This window comes from Oryx dammah, unplaced genomic scaffold (assembly GCF_014754425.2).
Source record: "Oryx dammah isolate SB20612 unplaced genomic scaffold, SCBI_Odam_1.1 HiC_scaffold_1, whole genome shotgun sequence".
In the NCBI taxonomy this organism is placed as follows: Eukaryota; Metazoa; Chordata; class Mammalia; order Artiodactyla; family Bovidae; genus Oryx; species Oryx dammah.
Genome location: NW_024070185.1, coordinates 97,752,593 through 97,774,017, shown reverse-complemented (window position 1 = coordinate 97,774,017; position 21,425 = coordinate 97,752,593). Strand labels below are relative to the sequence as shown.

Below are 21,425 nucleotides of genomic sequence, written 5' to 3'. Positions count from 1 at the left end.
GTAGGATGCTGCCTGACACCTGGCAAGATGGTTACAACCAAAACACAGGCACTAGCAAGCGCTGGTAAGACGTGGAAAAATCAGAGCCCTCACGCACTGCTGGTGGGAGGGTAACATGGGGCAGCCACTTTGGAGAACAATCAGACAGTTCTTCCAAAAGTTAAACATGGATTTCCCACGTGCCCCAGCAATTCCATACCTAGGTTCATATCCACAACAAATGAACATATGCATCCACATAAGACCTGTTTGAGAATATTCATAACAGAATTATTCGTAATAGCCAAAAAGTGGAAACCACCTCAAAGTCCACTGACTCGTGAATGGACTAGTGAACGAACCGAAACTCTGGTGCGTCCCCGAGATGAAACACTACTCAACATTAAAGGAAATAGAGTACGACACGGATGGACCTCAAAAATGCCAGGCGGAGCGAAAGATGCCAGACACAAAAGAATTCCGTTTTCCCGAAATCTTCAGAACAGGCAAAGCTACAGAGACAGAAATCAGGTTAGTGTTTGTTTGGGATTGGAGCTGAAATGGTGACAAACCAATAGCATAGACGAGGGGTCTTACTGGAGTGATGAGAATGTTATTAAACTGGATTATGGTAATCATTGGTAAATTTACTAGAAATTATTGTATACTTAAACGTGTGAAATTTATGGTATGTAAATTATGGCTCAATTATGTTTTAAAAAAAGGAACTGTGGAGAAAAACTGTGATTTAGAGGCTCTAAGAAGTGAAAAGCAAAATATGAAGGAAAGTAGCATGCGCATAGATAACCGCCAGGACCTACTGCACAGCACAAGGAGCTATACTCAACATTTTGTAATAACCAAGATGGAAGAGAATCTAAAAAAGAACATATATATACACACACACACACACACATATATATGTATCTGAATCACTTTGCTATATACCTGAAACTAACACATCATTGTAAATCAACTACATTTCAAAAAAAAAAAAAAAGATTCTAGCATAAGAGAGAGAAGCAAGGAGGTAGAAGAGCCAGACTGTCAGGTGAGAACAGGAGAGTAGGTAGGCTTGAGGAAGGCCAGTGGTCCCCCTTAACTGCAGTCTAGAGAGATGCGTCTTCATTTGTTCATCCATATATTTGCTTGTGCAACAACTATTGATGACTGCACGTGACAGGCTACATTCTCAGTTAGGTGCTGGGATGCAGGTCCTCACAGAGATGACATTCCGGCAGGGAAGACCAAATCTTGTTCAAGGACACTGATGGTTATTTATTTTATACAGTGGTGTGAATTTATTAATCCCAAACTCCTTATTCCTTCCCTTTGGTAATGGTAAGTTTGTTTTCTGTATCTATAAGTCTGCTTCTGTTTCACTGATAAGCTCATTTGTTCCATATTTTAGATTCCACATATAACTGATATCATATAGCATTTGTTTTTCCCTTTCTGACTTACTTTACTTAGTAGAATAATCTCTGGTTGCATCCATGTTGCTGCAAATGGCTTTATTTCATTCCTTTAAATGGCTAAGTAGTATTCCATTGTGTATGTGTGTTTGTGTGTATCACGTTTTCTTTATCCATTCATCTGCTACAGACATTTAGGTTGCTTCCACGTCTAGGCTATTGTAAACAGTGCTCCTGTGAACACGGGAGTGCATGTATCTTTTCAAATTAGCGTTTCCCCCAGATATACACCCAGGAGTAGGCCTGCTGATCATATGGATTGGCAGAATAATTTAAAAGATCACTCTGGCTACAAATAGGCTGGGTGCAGAGGGCAAGGGTGGATCCAGAGACAGACATAGTGGAAGATGGGACTAGAAATGAATTTGCAGTTCTGAGCCTTAGTCAGTTGTAGCCAATTGTCTTAGCCAGCTGGACAACTAGAAAGCCAAGGGCAATGGAGGGATCATATGACCACACCCCATACTGCTTTAGTGAAATGCAAAACAACATTTTCCCAAACTGACCGCCAAATCACCAAGCACTTGTTAAAAATGCTAATTCTCACACTGTTCTTCTGGATCTGAATTTTGAGAGGAGCAGCCTGGGAAGTTATTTATGTGTATATTTAATACTGCTGCAGACAATTCTCACGGTCAGGCAAGTTTCAGAAAGTATTGATCCATACTTTCTTTTTAAAAGCAATGTCTAAAAATAAATAAATAAATAAAAGCAATGTCTAGACAAGCAGCAAAACAGATGAAAACATAATATAGAAGTCATCTCAAAATATGACGACCCTTTTCTTCTAGTGAATCGTGATTCAGGCTGAAAAAGGTTAATGGCTCTTTCAAACAAGAACAGGTAAAAACCACTTGTAAAGGGTGTTGTTGTTGTTTTAGTCACTAAGTCATGTCTGACTCTTTTATGTCCCCATGGACTGCAGCTCTCCAGGCTCCTCTATCCATGGGATTTCCCAGGCAAGAATACTGGAGTGGTGACTATTTCCTTCTCCAGGGGATTTTCCTGACCCAGGGATGGAACCTGCATCTCCAGCATTGCAGGCGGATTCTTTACTACTTAGCCACTTGGGAAGCCCTGTAGAGAGTGAGCATAGTATAATAAGAAAATGGTGATGGACGTGTATAATACTGGCTCTTGGCCTCTATGGTTTGACACTCTAGAAGAGTAGGTATAATTCTGGGGTAGATCTGAGCATAGTGGTTTCCTAGGGCTGCTGTAACAAATTACCACAAACTCAGTGGCCTACATCAACAGAAACTTAATCTCTGACAATTCAAAAGGCCAGAATTCCAAAATCAAGGAATCGGTAGGGCCCTGCTCCCACTAAAGGTTTTAGGGGAGGATCCTTCCTTGCCTCTTCCAGGTTCTGGCGGCTCTAGGTGTTCTTCGCCTTCGGCTGCATGGAACTCCAGCCTCTGCCTCTGTTTCTTCTTATGGCTTCTGTCTCTGTGTTTCCTCTTCGGTCATAAGAATGTGTGTCACTGGACTTAGGTCTCCCTGGTTAATCCACGATGATCTCACCTCAAAATTCTTTTCTTATTTACATCTGCAAAGACTCCTTTTCCGAATGAGGTCACAGTCACAGGTGCCAGGATTTAGGACTTGGACACATGGTTTCGAGGGGAAGGAAGGGATTCACCATTCACCCTAATAGTGATTTAAAATTGTTGAGCAAGGCTACATGATGCTCCTACCTCTGTCAGTGTATCTACAGGGTGTTTTAAATATAAATGTTCTTGGTTCAACTTTGGGCTTCCCCAGGATTGGGGGATCCACTCTATCCAGTATACTCCCTCTAAGCCATCCATTTTGCAAATCCGCACCCCCAAAGGCTCAGCAGTAAAGAATCCACCAGCAATGCAGGAAACACAGGAGAGGCGGGTTTGATCCCTGGGTTGGAAAGATCCCCTGGAGAAGGAAACGGCAACCCATTCCAGTATTCTTGCCTGGGAAATCCCATGGACAGAGGAGCCTGGTGGGCTAAAGTCCATAGGGTCACAAAGAATTGGACACAACTGAGCATGCCCACACAGTTTAACACTGCTCAGAATGACAGGTTTGTTTATAAATGAATTCACTCATCTGAGCCATGCATATTTTCAGAAGCATGACTTTGTCATTTCAAAATAAGACATGGTATTAAAAGGCTACCTATAGTAGACAAAACCACATTCAGACCACTGACATGACAAAAAATGCTGTGCTTTTTTCAGAAAGAAAACTTCTACACATGAAGAAAGGTACGTCTATTGCAAGAAGAGTAATAGGGAGGAAACTAAAGGTACGTCTATTGCAAGAAGAGTAATAGGGAGGAAACCAAAGAATTTTAGTGGTTTCTGCTGATATTCTCCTTGGGGAATGTCAATGAATCAACTTTTCCTGTAATAAATGTTTTAACAGAATATTTTGTTTTCCCAGGGCAAAAAGTAGGGATAGGTGATATTACAAGGATATATGAAATAGCTATTAGAAGCAGGAATCGCTGTAGACATATGAATGCATGCTAATTTGTTTCAGTTGTGTCTGACTCTTTGTGACCCAATGGACTGTAGCCCACCAGGCTCCTCTTCCCAAGGAATTTTCCAGGCAAAAATACTGGAGTGGGTTGCTATGCCCTTATCTAGGGGATCTTCCCAACCCAGGGATTGAACCTGCGTCTCTTACATCTCCTGTGTTAGCAAGTGGGTTTCTTACAACTAGTGCCACCTGGGAAGCCTGTAGTGACATGAATATATGATGACAAATCTGTAGTTAACAAAGATCAGGTACTTATAGACACAGAAAAAAATAATACTTTAAGACAGATACAAGAGGGGGACTTCCCTTGCAGTCCAGTAGTTAAAACTCTGCTTTCAGTGCAGAGGGTGTGGGTTCAATCCCTGATTGGAAAACTAAGACCCCAGATACTACACAGTACAGCCAAAAAGTAAAAATTAAAATAAAAAAGACACAAGAGCAGGATGGATACAAAAAGCAGTGTGGGGTAGGAAAAAGCATAGTACTGAAGGAAAAAAATTGATACTTTTTTGTAATTGGGAAATCTAATGGAGAAGAATCTAAAAAGAAGTATTTCCCTAAATTACATTCATCTAGAAGTTTCAAGAATCCTTTATTGAGAAGAGATTAGCATTAATAAAGAAACTTAATATTCATAGGGATTTATTGGAGTATTAAATATATTTGTATCTTGCTTAACTTTTTAAAAGTATATAGTGTTCTTTCTTCTAAGTAGATTCAGTTCTTGTGAACTAAAAATCCCCTATTCTTACAAAATATTCCCAGGTATTCAATAAAAGAGGATTCCTAAGTGGCTCAGTGGTAAAGAATCCACCTGCCAAGAGACTTGGGAAATGCGAGTTTGATCCCTGGGTCGGAAAGATCCCCTGGACAAGGAAATAGCAACCTACTCCAATATTCTTGCCAGGGAATTCCCATGGACAGAGGAGCCTGGCAAGCTACAGCCCATAGGGTCACAATGAGTCGGACATGATTGAGCATGCACACACGCACGTACATTCAATAAAAAAAGACAGAAAGAGAGGTTGAGGATGACATCGAAGTTGAACAGACCCAAATACAACTTTAGTCAAGATCTTCATACCAGGAGCACGCTGATTATGCAGTAGCCTTATAAAATGGGACATGGGCAAAACCTGTTTATATCCAAATACTCCATTTGCTTTTATAAAAGAAACTCTGCAGGTAGACTAGCAACACATCTCAGAAACTAATTCTTAAAATCATGAAAAATCTCAAAATCGCACATCTAAATCCATCAAATTCTACTATCAGCATCCACCTCTCTCAATTCAACACAGCCAAAGATTTCTCAAACTTCTCAGACTTTGCACTAATAGCTAGGAAAATACCAATACACCATTGCAATATATATTTTTATCTTATAAGTTCAACTAAACATAATGACAAGCAAACAAATGTTTAGCACTGGATAATTATCTAGATTAGTTGACTCATTTAACCAACAGGCTATTTTTCCATCTTATAATACATTTCATGATTGTATTTTTCTTTGCTTTCTCTAACATTTTTAACAGATAACACAAATTCAGCCATCACATTACAAAGAAAAGATTGAATAAATTCATCCTGTATATTCTTTCGAACAACTTCTACTAAAAAATCCAGAGTGAAATCTCTAGTGATATCTCAATATTAAAAAAGGATATTACATTTTCATTTTCCAAGAAAACTGTCGAAGTGGCATTTATTTAAATTGTATTCATTCAAGCAAAAATGTTAGAAAGCCCTCCCACTCCCAGTCTTTGTTCAGTTCAGTTCAGACGCTCAGTCATGTCCGACTCTTTGCGACCCCACAGACTACAGCATGCCAGGCTTCCCTGTATAAACAGAATTCCAAGAGAGGAAGACTGTTCCTTTGTGTCTATTCCAGTAATAGAAGGGAAGTAATTGTGTCTGATATATTTTGCTACAGACTCCTTAATCTAGGCAATGATTACAAATTCATGCATTTAATTTGAACAGTGATAATTAGGTTGATTTCCAGATGACTCATTTTGTAAACCTATGGCCATTAGCGCGTTCCATCTGCAGTGGGCCATGTGCCGCCCTCCCGCTGACATCAGTGGAAATCTTGAGTCAAGATCAAAGCTACTTTATGCCTCTCTGACCTTTCTTCACAATGCACAGTGGGGCCTGAGTTTCTCAGCTCAGAATTGTCAGATTTGCTTTGCTGTCCCCATGGGGTTACAATGGCAAATGGTCAACATGTAGACGTTTACTGAAGACCCTAAAACCAGTCCATTGGGAAATCACGAGTCTTGGATTCTAGTTTTCAGGTGATTTCCTAATGCAGGCCCCAAATTTCAGCAAATTTTATTCTGAGGTCAGTGAATAGAGAACCCCAGTGGGGTTAGGGGCAGTATTCATTTTACCCCCAGAAATCTGCCATAGGCTCACTTTCCTCTAGAGCAGCCATCCCCCACCTTTTTGGCACCAGGCACCAATTTTGTGGAAGAAAATTTTTCCATGGACAAGGAGTGGGAGGGTGGATGGTTTCAGGATGATTCAAGTGTGTTACATTTACTTTACTTCTATCTAATGCCAATGCTGATCTGACAGGAGGTTACTGGTAGCCCAGGGGTTGGGGACCCCCGCTATAGAGATGCATATAGAGAATCACACTAGAGAAAGGATGCCTTACCTTGACCGTCATGTCTGCGCTGGATGATGCTATAGCCTCTGAGGTTATATCATCTCGTGTTAGCAGCACACTCTCCCACCCAACTCCTGAAAAAAAAAAAATGAGTACCATTTGAGCCAAGTGCATTCAGTTGGCATGGATGGAAACTATTTTGTAGCTTTCAAGTCCATGTGACGGGTAAAGGAAATCAGTGGTTCACCTGCCTGGCAGTTAACAGGAAAACTTTCTTTCAGAAATGTGGTCAGTCAGCACCTCTTGTGTTCACCTAATCTCCGAGTTTGGAGTCGTCTTCTAAATCTTGTATGTTATGGTTTAATCGCTGTCATGTCCGACTCTTGCCAACCCATGGACTATAGCCCTCCAGGCTCCTCTGTCCACAGGATTCTCCAGGCAAGAATACTGGAGTGGATTGCCATTTCGTTCTTCAGGGGATCTTTCCAACCCAGGGATTGAACCTGAGTCTCCTGCATTGCAGGCAGATTCTTTACCGACTGAGCTACCGGGGAAGCCCCATCCCCAGGGATATATATATATATATAAATCTTATATGTTATAGACAGTGCTATTCCTAGTACAGAGTGGAGAAGAGGTTAAAATGAACTCCTCTAGAATCCAGGCCTCATACTGAGGTCTTATGTGGGGCTTAAAGCGAATCCCATAACACAGAAATCTGTCCATCTGAATCTAATTCAATACCCAATAGAAATGACTCCAGATTATTTACTGACCTAGATTCTGCACACCTGCTGAAAAGAACTGAGTTTATACTCACGTTTAAAATCTATATATGTTTCTCCCCAAGTCTTAATACATGTTAGCTCCTTTTTTCTTAAGCTGTCAGACAGGCTCTGAGAGTGGACATCTGGCAAGACACAAGGTTTTGCTCTCTCCAGCCTCAAAAAAGATATCAGGGGCTACTGTTTGAAAATACCCACATCACAATAGAGTAAAACTACACTAATTTAAATGCAGTTATGTGTGTGCCTGGAGGTGGAATTGTCTGTAATAGTGAAAAGTCTGAAGTAATGACAGGTATATTTTTAAAAACAATATTGGAAGTCAAGTCATCTTCCTAAAAGCTAAGAAGTTAAGTTGCTCAGTCGTGTCCGACTCCTGTAGCCCACCAGGCTCCTCCGTCCATGGGATTCTCCAGGCAAGAATCCTGGAGTGGGTTGCCATTTCCTTCTCCAGGGGACTTTCCCAACCCAGGGATCAAACCCAGGTCTCCCGCATTAGAGGCAGACGCTTTAACCTCTGAGCCACCAGGGAAGCCCCAAAAGCTAAGAAGGTAACACTTATTAGTAGAGTTTCTCAGGGTCTACTTCAATAAGCAGATACAAATTTTATAACTGGTATAACAACTGCCTACTGGGATATGAGTGTTCATAGCCTAAAGTATTAAAAAGATTATTTTAAAAAACAGACTAAAACTATGTAATATTAATTTACAATATTGATTTTCTTATATAATTTTCCTTAAGGAAAACTCAAGGGCAATATTCATGCTAGACCTGTGTGAATCACCGAAATTCCACACTTCAACTGTCAAGCATTATGTTAAATGAGAACTGGAACGTTTTTCTGTTTGCCACATAGTAAATATTTTAGGTTCTGTGGTCAGACCACTTCGGTTGCAGCTTCTCAAGCTGCCATTATTGAGAGAAAGCAGCCAGAGATAACATTATTGAGAGAAAGCAGCCAGAGATAACATATAAGCAAATGGACATGACTGGGTTCCAATAAAACTTTATTTAAGACAAGTTATGACCAACCTAGATAGCATATTCAAAAGCAGAGACATCACTTTGCTGACTAAGGTCCGTGTAGTCAAGGCTACGGTTTTTCTTGTGGTCATGTATGGATGTAAGAGTTGGACTGTGAAGAAGGCTAAGCGCCAAAGAATTGATGCTTTTGAGCTGTGGTGTTGGAGAAGACTCTTGAGAGTCCCTTGGACTGCAAGGAGATCCAACCAGTCCATTCTGAAGGAGATCAACCCTGGGATTTCTTTGGAAGGAATGATGCTAAAGCTGAAACTCCAGTACTTTGGCCACCTCATGAGAAGAGTTGACTCATTGGAGAAAACGCTGATGCTGGGAGGGATTGGGGGCAGGAGGAGAAGGGGACGACCAAGGATGAGATGGCTGGATGGCATCACTGACTCGATGGACATGAGTCTGAGTGAACTCCGGGAGATGGTGATGAACAGGGAGGCCTGGTGTGCTGCGATTCATGGGGTCGCAAAGAGTCAGACACGAGTGAGTGACTGAACTGAACTGAAAAAAAAAAACAGGCACTGGCCAGATTTGGCTCATGAGATGTGCATTTCCAGCCTCTGTGCTAAGTCAAGAAACCAGAGATGTATCTAGGAAAGATTGCTATACTTGGGCATTTTTCTAAGGATCAACTGGACAAATCGGGGGTGAAACTATAGCAGTAGTTTGCAATTACATGACACTTTAAATAAACTAATATGAGATTAATTCAATTTTAATATGTTAGCACTGATTGCATTGCCTTATTTTATATTCTGAATCCTTGAGAGTCTCATTTCATAGGAAATGTGCAACATGGATTACTCAAGATCCATGGGCTATAATTTACTGCAGAGTGTAAACAGTTGTCTCTCACTGGGTTGTAGAAATTGGGTCAGAGAAGTTTGATGACTTGCCCTATAATTTCCTCTCGGGAAAGTTGTGGGCTTTGTCTTAAATGCACATTTCTGGGAAAGAAATCTTATTTCCACACGAACAGATTATTTCCCAGACATATCTTGCATTTAACTAAAACCCTTTCTGGTTTAAGCCACTATTGGTACCTACTGGAATGGCCAGCAGAGAGACACAGATATTAGGCATGGACAAATATATGATTTTTAATTATAGAATAATTTGATTTTTTTTTTTTTTTGGCTGTGTTGTGCAGCATATGGGATCCTAGTTCCCCACCTGGTAATTGAACCTGTGCCCCCTGCTCTGGAAGCACAAAGTCCCGACCATTGGATCTCCAGGGAAGTCCCTAATGTGAATTATTGTTCAGCAAATACTTGGCGCCCTTCTCTCCCACTGTGGGAGAAATTTTCTTCCCTGTCCTACTGATGTTTGCCTTGGCAAATAGGATGTTAGTGGATATCATGCAAGCAAAGGTTTGAAATGGGCTTGTGTGGTGACATTTGCCTTCTTGCTCTTCTGCTCTAGCATGAGAAGGACGTGCCCCAGTTGATCTGCAAGGAAATGAGAGTCATGGGGAATTGACTTGAACCCAGTCTGCACCTGGAGCTAAGCCAAGTCTAGATCAGCCAATCTCCAGCTCAACTGCATATGCATGTAACAGGGATTCCGTTTGGGGATGATTTTTTGTCAAGCAACATTATTCTAACAGTAGCTGAAAGATATCATCTATCACCAAAATTATACATGAAAATCATTTAAATAAAGCACTTTTATCTTTAACTATGCAAATATAATTCCCTTTGTTGCATATAATTCATTTACAAGTATTAATTTCCATCTCTATATATTATATCCCACTTTGGGAACAATCTTTCCTCTGCTACAATCATTCCTTTCATAAGTAATACTATGTTTATTAAAGGATATATGGCCATAAGAAAGAGACATGAGACATCAATACATATGTATTCTCAATATATAATCTGATATATAATATAGAATATATGTAATTCACATAGTGTAGTTTTACCTACTGTACTTTCAAATAACCACTTTTATAGCTTCCCTTCTCCCTTTGCTCAATCTTACTTACAATTTTTTTTAAAAAAACCATATTTTATATTATTCATACAATCCCTAGCAATACTATATTATTTTTATTCCATTTTAAAAAATCTGGATCAAACCTTCAGGAAAAAAATAACCTTTCTCTCCCAGAAGAGAAAAACTTTTCATTTCTCTGTAGTGGAAAAACTGAGACCCATCTACTTGTAGCTAAGGGATTCTTATAAATACTCCATCAGGGAGAGTTTTATAAAGATCTTGCAGCAATAAATCAAATCTGCCATGAATTTGCTGTTGTTGTTTTTATATACCTCCTTATTTAGCTTCACAGTCAGATAAATACATCCCTTTGCCCAAGCTTCCAGTTCCCTGGCGCCCACATCCCTGGGTCTCTGTTCCCCGGGTGCACTCTGCTGATTGTCTTGGCCCTTCTCTGTTGATTTCTATCAGGAATAATACATGTATTGTTGACAGGATAGTGCAAGCAAAAGGAAGGAGGCTTGGTGAGGAAGCAACTGATGGCATCCAGAGAACATGGGCTGACTTCCTTAATTCTGATCCTGGCTAGTACTAAAAATAAATAAAAATGAAGGGTCCAAGGCCCAGAGGGAAAGGGGAGCCCTGCATGGGAGGGTGCTGGTGGTGCCCAGATCCCCTGGAATCACCATGTGTCACGAGGTAAAAGCAGATTAAGAAAGAAAGACAAGTCAGCATAGACTCTTATATGCAAGACAGTGGACCCTTGTTCTAGCCCATCTATCCACACAGATTTTAGATAGATCGTTGGACAAAGCAGGTGGCTGAGGGGGTCACTAGTGCTCTTCACCAAATGCTCTCCCTTATTCCTTCCTCTCGTGGACACATAACAGGTGGACACATACCAGGATTTCACTTCCTAGCCTCCTTAGAGCTGGTGAGGTCATGTGACTCATTCTGGCTGCCGGGTATGGGTGCAGTGGCGTCGATCACTTCCAGGCTGGAACATTTAATTGCTGATGACAGACCCTCCAGCACACCCTTGCCCTTCAAAATGGTGAAAGGCAGTGTTCCAGAAGGTGACAATTTTGTTAGCATAAGGCCCAACTAAAAGAGTAACACAAAGCACAGATATGGCCAACCCATAAGGGCCATCATGTTAGATGCATGAGAACTAAACCTTTATTATTTTAAGCCATAGGACTGGGGCTGTTTATTACACTAGTATAACACAGCCTAGCCTTAGGAAAGGATGGATGGAGCCCTTTCAGACCTGCCATCCCCACCCACCTCCAGTTCCTATTATAGCAAGGTCTTTAGATAAATCTGTGTTCTATCCTCTAAACAAATTCTACCCTTTAAATTTTGTCTCCTAAGCAGGTTTTAATGGCCCACACTTTCCTTGGGGGCCACTCTCTGACTCCACTGTGTTCAGCACTTATTGCACAGGTCAGCTGCATCTCATGAAAGATTTTGGTTCTAAAGACAAAAGGCACAAAGCTGCATGATCAAAACTGCCCTTGAAAATCCCTTAAATCTCCCATACAGTCCAGTTAGCACCATACTTCAGAAAAACCAACAGAAGCACTTCTGTTCCAGCTTTAGAACAGACCATTTCTCCTTTTAAGTATGAGATGTTGCTGTTGGCTTGTACTAAGGATCATGTTATACAAAAAATACAGATTTTGAAACTCTAGGATTTCTCCATGTTTGGAGATGCCCAAACTGAAGGAGCTAAGACCACTAGCAGAAACAACAGATTAACACGTACCTTGTCATATGATATAGAATGCTTTGGGGCTTCCCTGGTAGCTCAGACAGTATAAAGAATCTGCCTGCGATGCGGGAGACCCAGGTTCCATCCCTGGGGCGGGAAGATCCCCTGGAGAAGGGAATGACTACCCACTTCAGTATTCTTGCCTGAGAATTTGTGGACAAAGGAGCCTGAAGGGCTATAGTCCATGGGGTTGCAAAGAGTTGGACCCGACTGAGCAATTTTCCCATTCTATTGTTTTCCTCTATTTCTTTGCAGTGATTGTTGAGGAAGGCTTTCTTATCTCTCTTTGCTATTCTTTGGAACTCTTCATTCAAATGGGTATATCGTTCCTTTTCTCCTTTGCCTTTAGCTTCTCGCTATAAAAGTGCTGCACTCAATATGCCAGCAAATTTGGAAAACTCAGCAGTGGCCACAGGACTGGAAAAGGTCAGTTTTGAATGCTCAAACTACCGCACAATTGCACTCATCTCACACGCTAGCAAAGTAATGCTCAAAATTCTCCAAGCCAGGCTTCAACAGTACATGAATCGTGAACTTCCAGATGTTCAAGCTGGATTTAGAAAAGGCAGAGGAACCAGAGATCAAATTGCCAACATCCGTTGGATCATCAAAAAAGAGAGTTCCAGAAAAACATCTACTTTTGCTTTATTGACTACACCAAAGCCTTTGACTGTGTGGATCCACAACAAACTGTGAAAAATTCTTAAAGAGATGGGAATACCAGATGACCTGACCTGCCTCCTGAGAAATCTGTATTCAGGTCAAGAGGCAACAATTAGAACTGGACATGGAATGACAGACTGGTTCCAAATCGGGAAAGGAATACATCAAGGCTGTATATTATCACCCTGCTTATTTAAGTTATATGCAGAGTACATCATGCGAAATGCCAGGCTGGATGAAGCACAAACAGGAATCAAGACTGCCGGGAGAAATATCAATAACCTCAGTTATGCCCCTGACACCACCCTTATGGCAGAAAGGAAAGAAGAACTAAAGAGCCTCTAGGGTGACATTTCCACCTCCTCCCTCTGCTGGAACTCACATCCCTGATAATTAGCCCTGCTTTTTGGGCTTGAGCAGGAAAAGCCCTTAAGCGTGTCTGTCTGATAGAATCGGCTCCTTCATGCCACCTTAGAAGGCCCTTAGCAACTAACCCATAAGGACCTGTGGACAGGGAGTGGACCTGATGCCCAGTTAGTCTCTGCCAGTTAAATGAGCAATGTTAGTTTGGGGGCAGCCAGGTTAGAGGGGGAGCTTCAGAGTTGGGCTGAGTTAAAAGCAGAGTTTGCTCAAAGGAGAAAAGAGAAACACAAAGGAAAGGGTGAGAAGGGGGTTGGTAATGACAGGGGCTGGGACCCGGGACCCATTACCGGAGTGCTTGCACCTGGACAAATCTTTAAGCAACAGAAACAAAGAAACAATAAGGAACTAAAAATAACTGCATGCTTGCACATTTGGGGACAATTATGAACAATAAGATACAAAAAGGCCACACACTGTCATTTCTGAGATGCCAGGAGCAAAGGCAGGGTGCTGAGCATGATCCCCCCACCCCCACAGCACCACCAAGGGGATGGGCACGCCACCTTAGCTATGCCTCCTGTCCAACCCATGGACCCACCCCTAATGTTACCCCATTTAAGGGCCCAAGCAGCTCCTCTCAGGGAGCCAGCGACGGCACCTGTTCCTTGTTATCACCCTGTTGATCAGCAGGAGTCTCAGTAAAGCCTTTCCTACAATTCTCATCTGGCCTCTAATCAATTTCTATTGAAGGAAGTGTCTAAGGATCCAGGTTGGTAACAGTTAACAGTCCCACTTTTGAGCTGATTCACTCTAGATGCTGAAGAAACAGGCTGTGATTGGTCCTTTCTCCCAGAGGCAGGCAAGTCCTAGTGGCTTGAGATACTTGCCATCAAACCCCTGAAGTACAGTCACCAGATATAAAACATCTGGGTGGTGAGACCCTGTGTGCCTCGAAGACAGGGCTGACCCTTCACCAGCCCCACCTCCATGCTCACCTCACCCTTTGGGGTTGCAAAGAGTTGGACATGACTTGGCGACTGAACAGCAATAACCATCTTATACACAAAACATGGACCCATTGTGAAAATGTCATTAAGAGTAAGTTGCTCAGTCGTGTCCGACTCTTTGCGACCCCATGGACTGTAGCCCACCAGGCTCCTCAGTCCATGGAATTTTCCAGGCAAGATTACTGGAGTGGGTTGCCATTTCCTTCTCCAGCGGATCTTCCCAACCCAGGGATCGAAGCCAGGTCTCCCGCACGGCAGGCAGGTGCTTTACCGTCTGAGCCACCAGGGAGATCACAGTGAAAGAACGGGATTAGGGCCTGGGTCCCTCTGTGTCTAAAGTCCTGGGTCCCTCTGTGTCTAAAGTCTCTTCCTTGTCAAGTCTTGGAATTGAGACTCGGCTAGATATTTCTCCTTTTAATCCTCGTTGGCTCCCTTTGGTTTAAAAAAAAAATCTCACTTTGTTCTTTGAGAAGTTCTCAGCATGGTGGTCATTAAAACTTAGCGGAACTTCAGAACAATGATTTGCCTCTAAACACTTGGCTTTCGGAAACCCCACCCAAGGATTAGCTGATGGGACTTGCTTCCTCTGGATGGGAAGCCCCACCCGGGTGCTTGGAGGAGCAGAGCAGGATGTGACCCCACCCCAGCTCACCCAACTCCAGGTGGTGGCTCATCCTTGCCCCAGAGCCCCAGCTTTCTCTTTCTTGGGGAAGATAAAAAGGCCAGGCCCTAGGGTCTCTAGAAGCAATGGTAGCAGGGGCATTCCCCTCCTCTCTTGGCTGCTCTCATTGAGAGGTTATTGTTGTTCAACTGCTAAGTCGTGTCTGACTCTTTGCAACCCCATGGACTGCAGCACACCAGGCTTCCCTGTCCTTCACCATCTCCCAGAGTTTGCTCAAACCCATGTCCACTGATTTGGTGATGCCATCCAACCATCTCATCCTCTGTTGCCCCCTTTTCCTCCTGCCTTCAATCTTTCCCAGCATCAGGGTCTTTTCCAATGAGTCGGCTCTTCGCGTCAAGTGGCCACAGAACAGAAGCTTCAGCTTCAGCATCAGTCCCTGCAGTGAATATTCAGGGTTGATTCCCTTTAGGATTGAATGGTTTGATCTCCTCTTTGAGGAGAATTCACTGGAAAAGAGAAAGTTTACCATTTGAACTATGAGTTATTTTCCTCAAACTCACTGAGGCCACTGGTCTCGCCTTCCCCTGTCCAACTCCTATACCTTCCTGAGTAAGGAAAGTTTGTCTGGGTGCAGGGGTGGATGTTCAGGGAGCTCAAAAATAAGACCTCAGTGTCTTGTTGAGTGTTCCCCATGCCCTCTCCACTCCACTGCTCTCCCCACCAGCATGGCCACAATAATATCAACCATGACAGCTAAACTGATGAGTCAAGCACTAGGTCTTCATAGGTATCACCTCATTCAATCCTCATACAATACAGGGACACGAGGCAAGTATAATATTATCCCCACTTTACAGAGGAGAAAACGGAGACTTAGAAAACATAGGAGTCATCTAGCAAGTGATGCAATAAGCACTCTGACCTCAGAGGTTATCTGCCTAACCAGTTACCTTACCACCACCCCCAAAGATCTCTTATTTTCAGGGATTGGTAAACAGGAAACTTGAGGACATATTGGAAAAAAACCAAGATTTGCAGAGGGAAAATTTTTTTTCCTGGAGGTTCCCATTCAAGATGGTTTCTGAGCTCACACTGAGCAGATCAAATAAAGGCTTTGTGGTGGAGTTCCTGGAGACACGTAAAGCTGAGGCTGACACTGAATCCAGCCCAGGGCAGTTCAGCAAACATTCATGAGCGGTTTATAGGGCCTCTCTGGGTCAGCTAGGATGGGGCGGTTCTCCTTTCAGACAGGAAAAGGTCCGGGCACAGTCCTGTGGGATCCCGTGACAACCAAGTTCTGCAGAGGGTGCCCTGCGCGGCAGAACCTCTGAAAGATGGACAAGGATTAAGACTGAAAGAACTGAGTGCCTCTGAGCTCCACCTTGGGTTCAAACACTCCACAAGTAAACCCTGGGACAAAAACCCTGGGTGATCTCAGAGGCAAGCATGCGGTAGAGAAGTGGAAACTCACAGCACCTTGGGCTGGAAAAAAAAAAATACATAGCTTGCTCTCTCCCTGTAAGCACGTGGTAGGAAGGAGTAACAACAATAATAATAGCAGGTTATCATTTCCTGAGAGCTAATTATGTGCTCTTGGTTGTGCTTTATTTAACATATATTACCTAACAATCAGAAACCCTACATAAAGTAGGCACTATTTTTTAAAATTTATTTGTTTTTCATTGGAGGACAACTGCTTTACAATATTGTGTTTGTTTCTGCCATACATCAACATGAATCAGCCATCGGTATACATATGTCCCCTCTTATTTTTAATCTTTATTTTTTGGATAGCAAAAATGAAGCTTAGAGAAGTAAATAATTTGTCCAAGAACACATAACAGTAAGGAGCACATCTGGGATGTGAATAAAGCTCACACTATACGAGGCTGTTACTAATCACTTCTGCTCACTAAGGTGTCCACAGTGAGAAGGGCAAGGATCCTCTTGAGACTGGGACAACACATGGACACACATACCTGCCTGTCACATGCACACACTTTTATGTACACACACACATGCACACATAGACACCTGTGCTTGTGTGCACAACTGCAGACCCACGTATATATGCATAACCCCTGAAGTGTGAAGCTGCAACAACTTCTCAGCTATGATCTGCTATATGCTCTGGAGTCTTAGACCTCCTTTTAAGAAGAAAAAAGCCTTTCTCAGTGATAGTATCTGAGGGTAAATGGGAAACTAGGTGTTTCATCTCTTGCTCGATTCTCAAAGGTGAATTTTATATGAAGTGGGAGGCAGATTCCAAATGCACAAAAATGAGAGCAAAAAGGATCACACTTGTGTTGAAAATGAGTTTTACAAGACACTGGAGGCCTGAGGCAATTTTGAAAATGGTTTGTTTGGGCTCACCAGAACCAGTCCTCAGAAATTAAAGCCTTTTTAGGCAACCCTGCTCCTTGTAGCAAACTCAACAAACTGTTCACAAACAGGGTCCCCGCTGAGAGGTTGGGCTTCCCAGGTGGCGCTAGTGGTAAAGAACCTGCCTGCCAATGCAGGAGACTTAAGAGACGTGGGTTCAATCTCTGGGTCAGGAAGATCCCCTGGAGAAGGAAATGGCAACCCACTCCAGTATTCTTGCCTGGAGAATCCCCTGGACAGAGGGTAGCCCATGGGGTTGCAAAGAGTCGAACACTATTGAGCAACTTAGCACACTCTCAGAGATTAGAGAATTAACAGCTTAAAGCCTGATTTACCCTCAAGTTAATTTGCAGATAATATCACTCAAGGGGGCTCCCCCCATAAGTCCATTAAGGATTCTGTTATAAGTCTCCACAATATCCTATTAGCTTTGCCAGCCTGATTTTTAAAATATTTATTAATATTTTGTTTGGCTGCCCCAGTCTGAGTTGTGGCATATGGGATCTAGCTCCCTGACAGCGATAGAACCCAGGCCCCTTGCATTGGGAGCAGAGTCCCAGCCACAGGACCACCAGGAAAGTCCCTGCTAGCCTGGTTTATAGGTTGGAAAGATATTTGATATTTAGCCCCCAAACATGTCATATAAAATTAAATAAACATACTGTAAATCAACTATATATCAATAAAATATAAAAAATAAAATAAAACTGGCAAAGAGTGAAAAAAATTATGTACAAACCCAAACCACCATCTTAGATCCGGTTTTTGTGCAAAGGAGATGCACTGAAGACAGGGCATAGTGACATGGACTTACTTAGAGTCCTTGGGCTCTTTGGCTGGCTTCCCTGATAGCTCAGTTGGTAAAGAATCTGCCTGCAATCCAGGAGACCTTGTTCGATCCCTGGGTTGCGAAGATCCACTGGAGAAGGGAGAGGCTACCCACTCCAGTATAATTGGGTTTCCCTTGTGCTCAGCTGGTAAAAGATCCGCCTGCGATGTGGGAGACCTCGGTTTGATCCCTGGGTTGAGAAGATCCCCTGGAGAAGGGAAAGGCTACCCACTCCAGTGTTCTGGCCTGGAGAATTCTATGGACAGTCCATGGGGTCACAAAGAGTCAGACACAACTGAGTGACTTTCACTCACTTGGACTCTTTGGAGGGTCAGTCACCCAGTTGGTACCCTTTCCCTCTCTTGGTTGTGAAAAGAATGCCATGGACAGAAGGCACAGGGGAGAGCATGGATGGCCCTTGGAGACATGAAGAAGATGGCTCCACCGTGCCTTTTCCCACCTGCTGCCTCCTCTCCAGCTCACTTCACTGCACCAGTTCAGGCTTCCAGAGGTCTCCCAAATCAGATCAGTCTTCCATATAATCACCACCATTACTTTTCAGGAATATAACTGTGTTCACATCCCTCCCGACCTCACTGCATTTCTCCTCTGTGTCTAGCTTAGTGCTTGGGCTGGGGAGAATCAGGTGGGAAGACCTGGTTCCAGGCCGTTAGGAAAGTGGTGGTCTGGAAGGAGGTTTTCTCTGGACCATCTGCTTTCCAGCATTGCTCCACTCCCTCTCTGTATGGGGCATCCCTTGGGTGGGCAGCCAGGATGTTACATTTCCACCCTGAGTTCTGGGCATCCTGCCAATGCCTCTTCTGCTTCTGTGGGGGTGGTGGGGCACTGTGGTGGTATCAGGTAACCCCTGGGAGCTCACTTGGCCATTCAGAAAACCCATCTGAATCAAGTAAAATTATATGGTGGGGGGGGCATATTTTTAGAAGAAACTTCTGGAAAATTCAGAAAGGTTCTTAGGATTATCATCGATCCAGAAGCTACAAATGGTGACCTTTCTAGCTTGTAGGTGTGCTTTGTCCAGTCTGCAAGACTCTGTTGTTGCTTTAAGTGATTTAGTTGCCAAGATTCAAAATTCTTTAGAATGGACACAAACATCTAGTACCTCTTGAGAAAAATGAGAAGATTTGGCAAAATTAGGCCCAGCAGCCACTGCTCTACCTGGCAGCAACTGCCAAGAGCTGTGTAACTACCTTTATCCATGAGATCTGCCTGCTCTGAGGCCTCAGTTTCCACCACCCTCTCGTTTTATTTGTGGGTTGACATCATTCCCTGATGTTAACTGTCTGGCCCTTAATGGCATCTGAATTTGCCATCCCAATCTGGTTTAATTGCCACAATATCTCTCATGAGGAGACTGAGAAAAGTTGTGAATTAATCCCATTTCAAACTTTTTTCCAAAAAATTGATGTCTAGTTGATTTATAAAGTTGTGTTAGTTTCAGGTATATAGCAAGTGATACACACACACAGGAACAAAAGATGCCCTGGAGAAGGGAATGGGTACCCATTCTAGTATTCTTGCCTGGAGAACTGCATGGACAGAGGAGCCTGGAGGGCTACAGTCCATGGGGTCGTAGAATCGGACATGACTGAGTGACTAACATTTTCACTTGCATATATATATATATATTTGTTTTCAGATTTTTTTCTGTTATAGGTTATTACAAGATATTGAATATAGCTCCCTGTGATATACAGTAGTTCCTTCCACTTTTTTAAAGAAGATTTTTTGAAGTAGTTTGAATTTAAACCATCAATTGAAAAAATGGATTTGACCAAAGCTGGTGAGTAACTTATTACTGAACTGGCAGGAGAACCACACGACCACGGCAAGTTATGTCACCACTCTAAGCCTTAGTTCTCGTTACCTGTAAGATGAAGATGGCAGTAGAAACCTCTTAGGGTTTTGCTGTGGACACCTAACTCCTCAGTTCAGTGCCAGCAACAGAGCAAACACTCAATATATGTTAGTTATTATTATTTTTTATTCTGTGATGCCATACTGACTTCCCTGTTAAATAAATGGCTTCTAGGAATATACAGCAAGGCAGATTGTAGCTAAGAAAAATGCTGCCAGGAGAAAAAGCAGATCCCTGGATCTAAATCAAAGGTTTCAATGTCTTTACATGACTGGGGTCATAATTAGTGCCTCTGCTAACTTGCTCTGTTAACTCTTTTTTCTACAAATGCCAGTGATGATTTGGTCCCTTCCTTGCCCCCCCGCAGATTACTGTAGTTCTTAAATAGAAATTACTCTAGCTCCATGGGAATTTCTGTAGAAATTTCTGCAGAAATTACTTTAGCTACATGGGAAATCTGCTAAAATGAGATTTTAGCAGATTTGTGGGCCTGTAGGTAGTGAGGCAGCTAGTCTGGCGCTATGGGCTGAACTGTGCTCCCCCAAACTATGAGTCAACTAGGTTGAGGCCCTAACTTCTTGCTCCTTAGAATGTGAATATATTTGAAGGTGGAGCCTTTAGGGAGGAGATTAGGTGAAAATGAGTCTGTCCAAGTGGGACCTAATCCAGTCTGACTGGTATTCTTTTAAGGAGGGGGTGTTTGGACACAGAGAATGACACTGGGGTGCACACAGTGAGGACCACGTGAAGACACACGGAGAAGAGGGTCACTGCAAGCCGAGCAGAGAGGTCTCAGCAGAAACCTGACCTGCTGACACCTTGATCTTGGACTTTGAACTTCCAGAACTGCGAGCAAATAATAGGCATTTCTGCGATTTAGGTAGCCCTGGCAAATGGATCCACTTGGGAAACAGAGAGTCAGGGCACAAACCAGAAGAGCCTCTGACTTGTAGCTGACAGACGCAGAGCCGCGGACAACCTCCAGAACAGGGTCCATAGTGGGGCTTTGGCATCAGAGCCTCCCCTCGGGGTCAGAGAGTGAGGAGACGCGAGACTCATGATGAAGGATGGGGAAGCGGGAGGCGGTCCGGATGGATTCCAGAGACAGGGCCAAAGCTCTTGGCTGGGATGTTAAATGCTCTTAGCAGGCTGTTTGCGCATGTGGAGCAGGGGTAAGGGAGGCGGCCAGGGGGTGGTTATTTACCGAGTTTGAGTCTGAACCGCCATGGGGATGAATGTGTTGAAGGCAGAAGGCACAGATATTAATTAATTTTTATATTGTTTTATGAGCCTGTGTTGTTTTCAATTCAAGAGTGCTTATGCGGTTGGAAACGAACAAGTCTGATGTTTCTCAAGTTTAAAAACCCATTTGGGAGTTTGGCTTGATCCACTAAAGAAGTCTGGAAGCTGAAACACAGATATTGTTTTGACTTTTGGGAGGCATCCATAACACTGCATCAGAATATTTATACCCTGAAGTCTCCCTTCACCATCATGGGCAAATTTATCTATTGCTTTTCTGGACACAGATGCAAATTTTTAAAGCACCCA

General features: G+C 42.9%; 1 protein-coding gene across 5 annotated transcripts in view; it reads right to left on the bottom strand.

Moving 5' to 3' along the window:
* PALM2AKAP2 (PALM2 and AKAP2 fusion) overlaps positions 1–21,425 on the bottom strand; it is a 507,547-nt gene that overhangs the window by 142,173 nt on the left and 343,949 nt on the right. For all 5 annotated transcript variants that reach the window (XM_040237431.1, XM_040237449.1, XM_040237459.1 and 2 more), the window contains one exon: positions 6,640–6,725. In XM_040237431.1, coding sequence (XP_040093365.1) covers positions 6,640–6,725 — 86 coding nt within the window. The remainder of the gene's footprint in view (positions 1–6,639; positions 6,726–21,425) is intronic.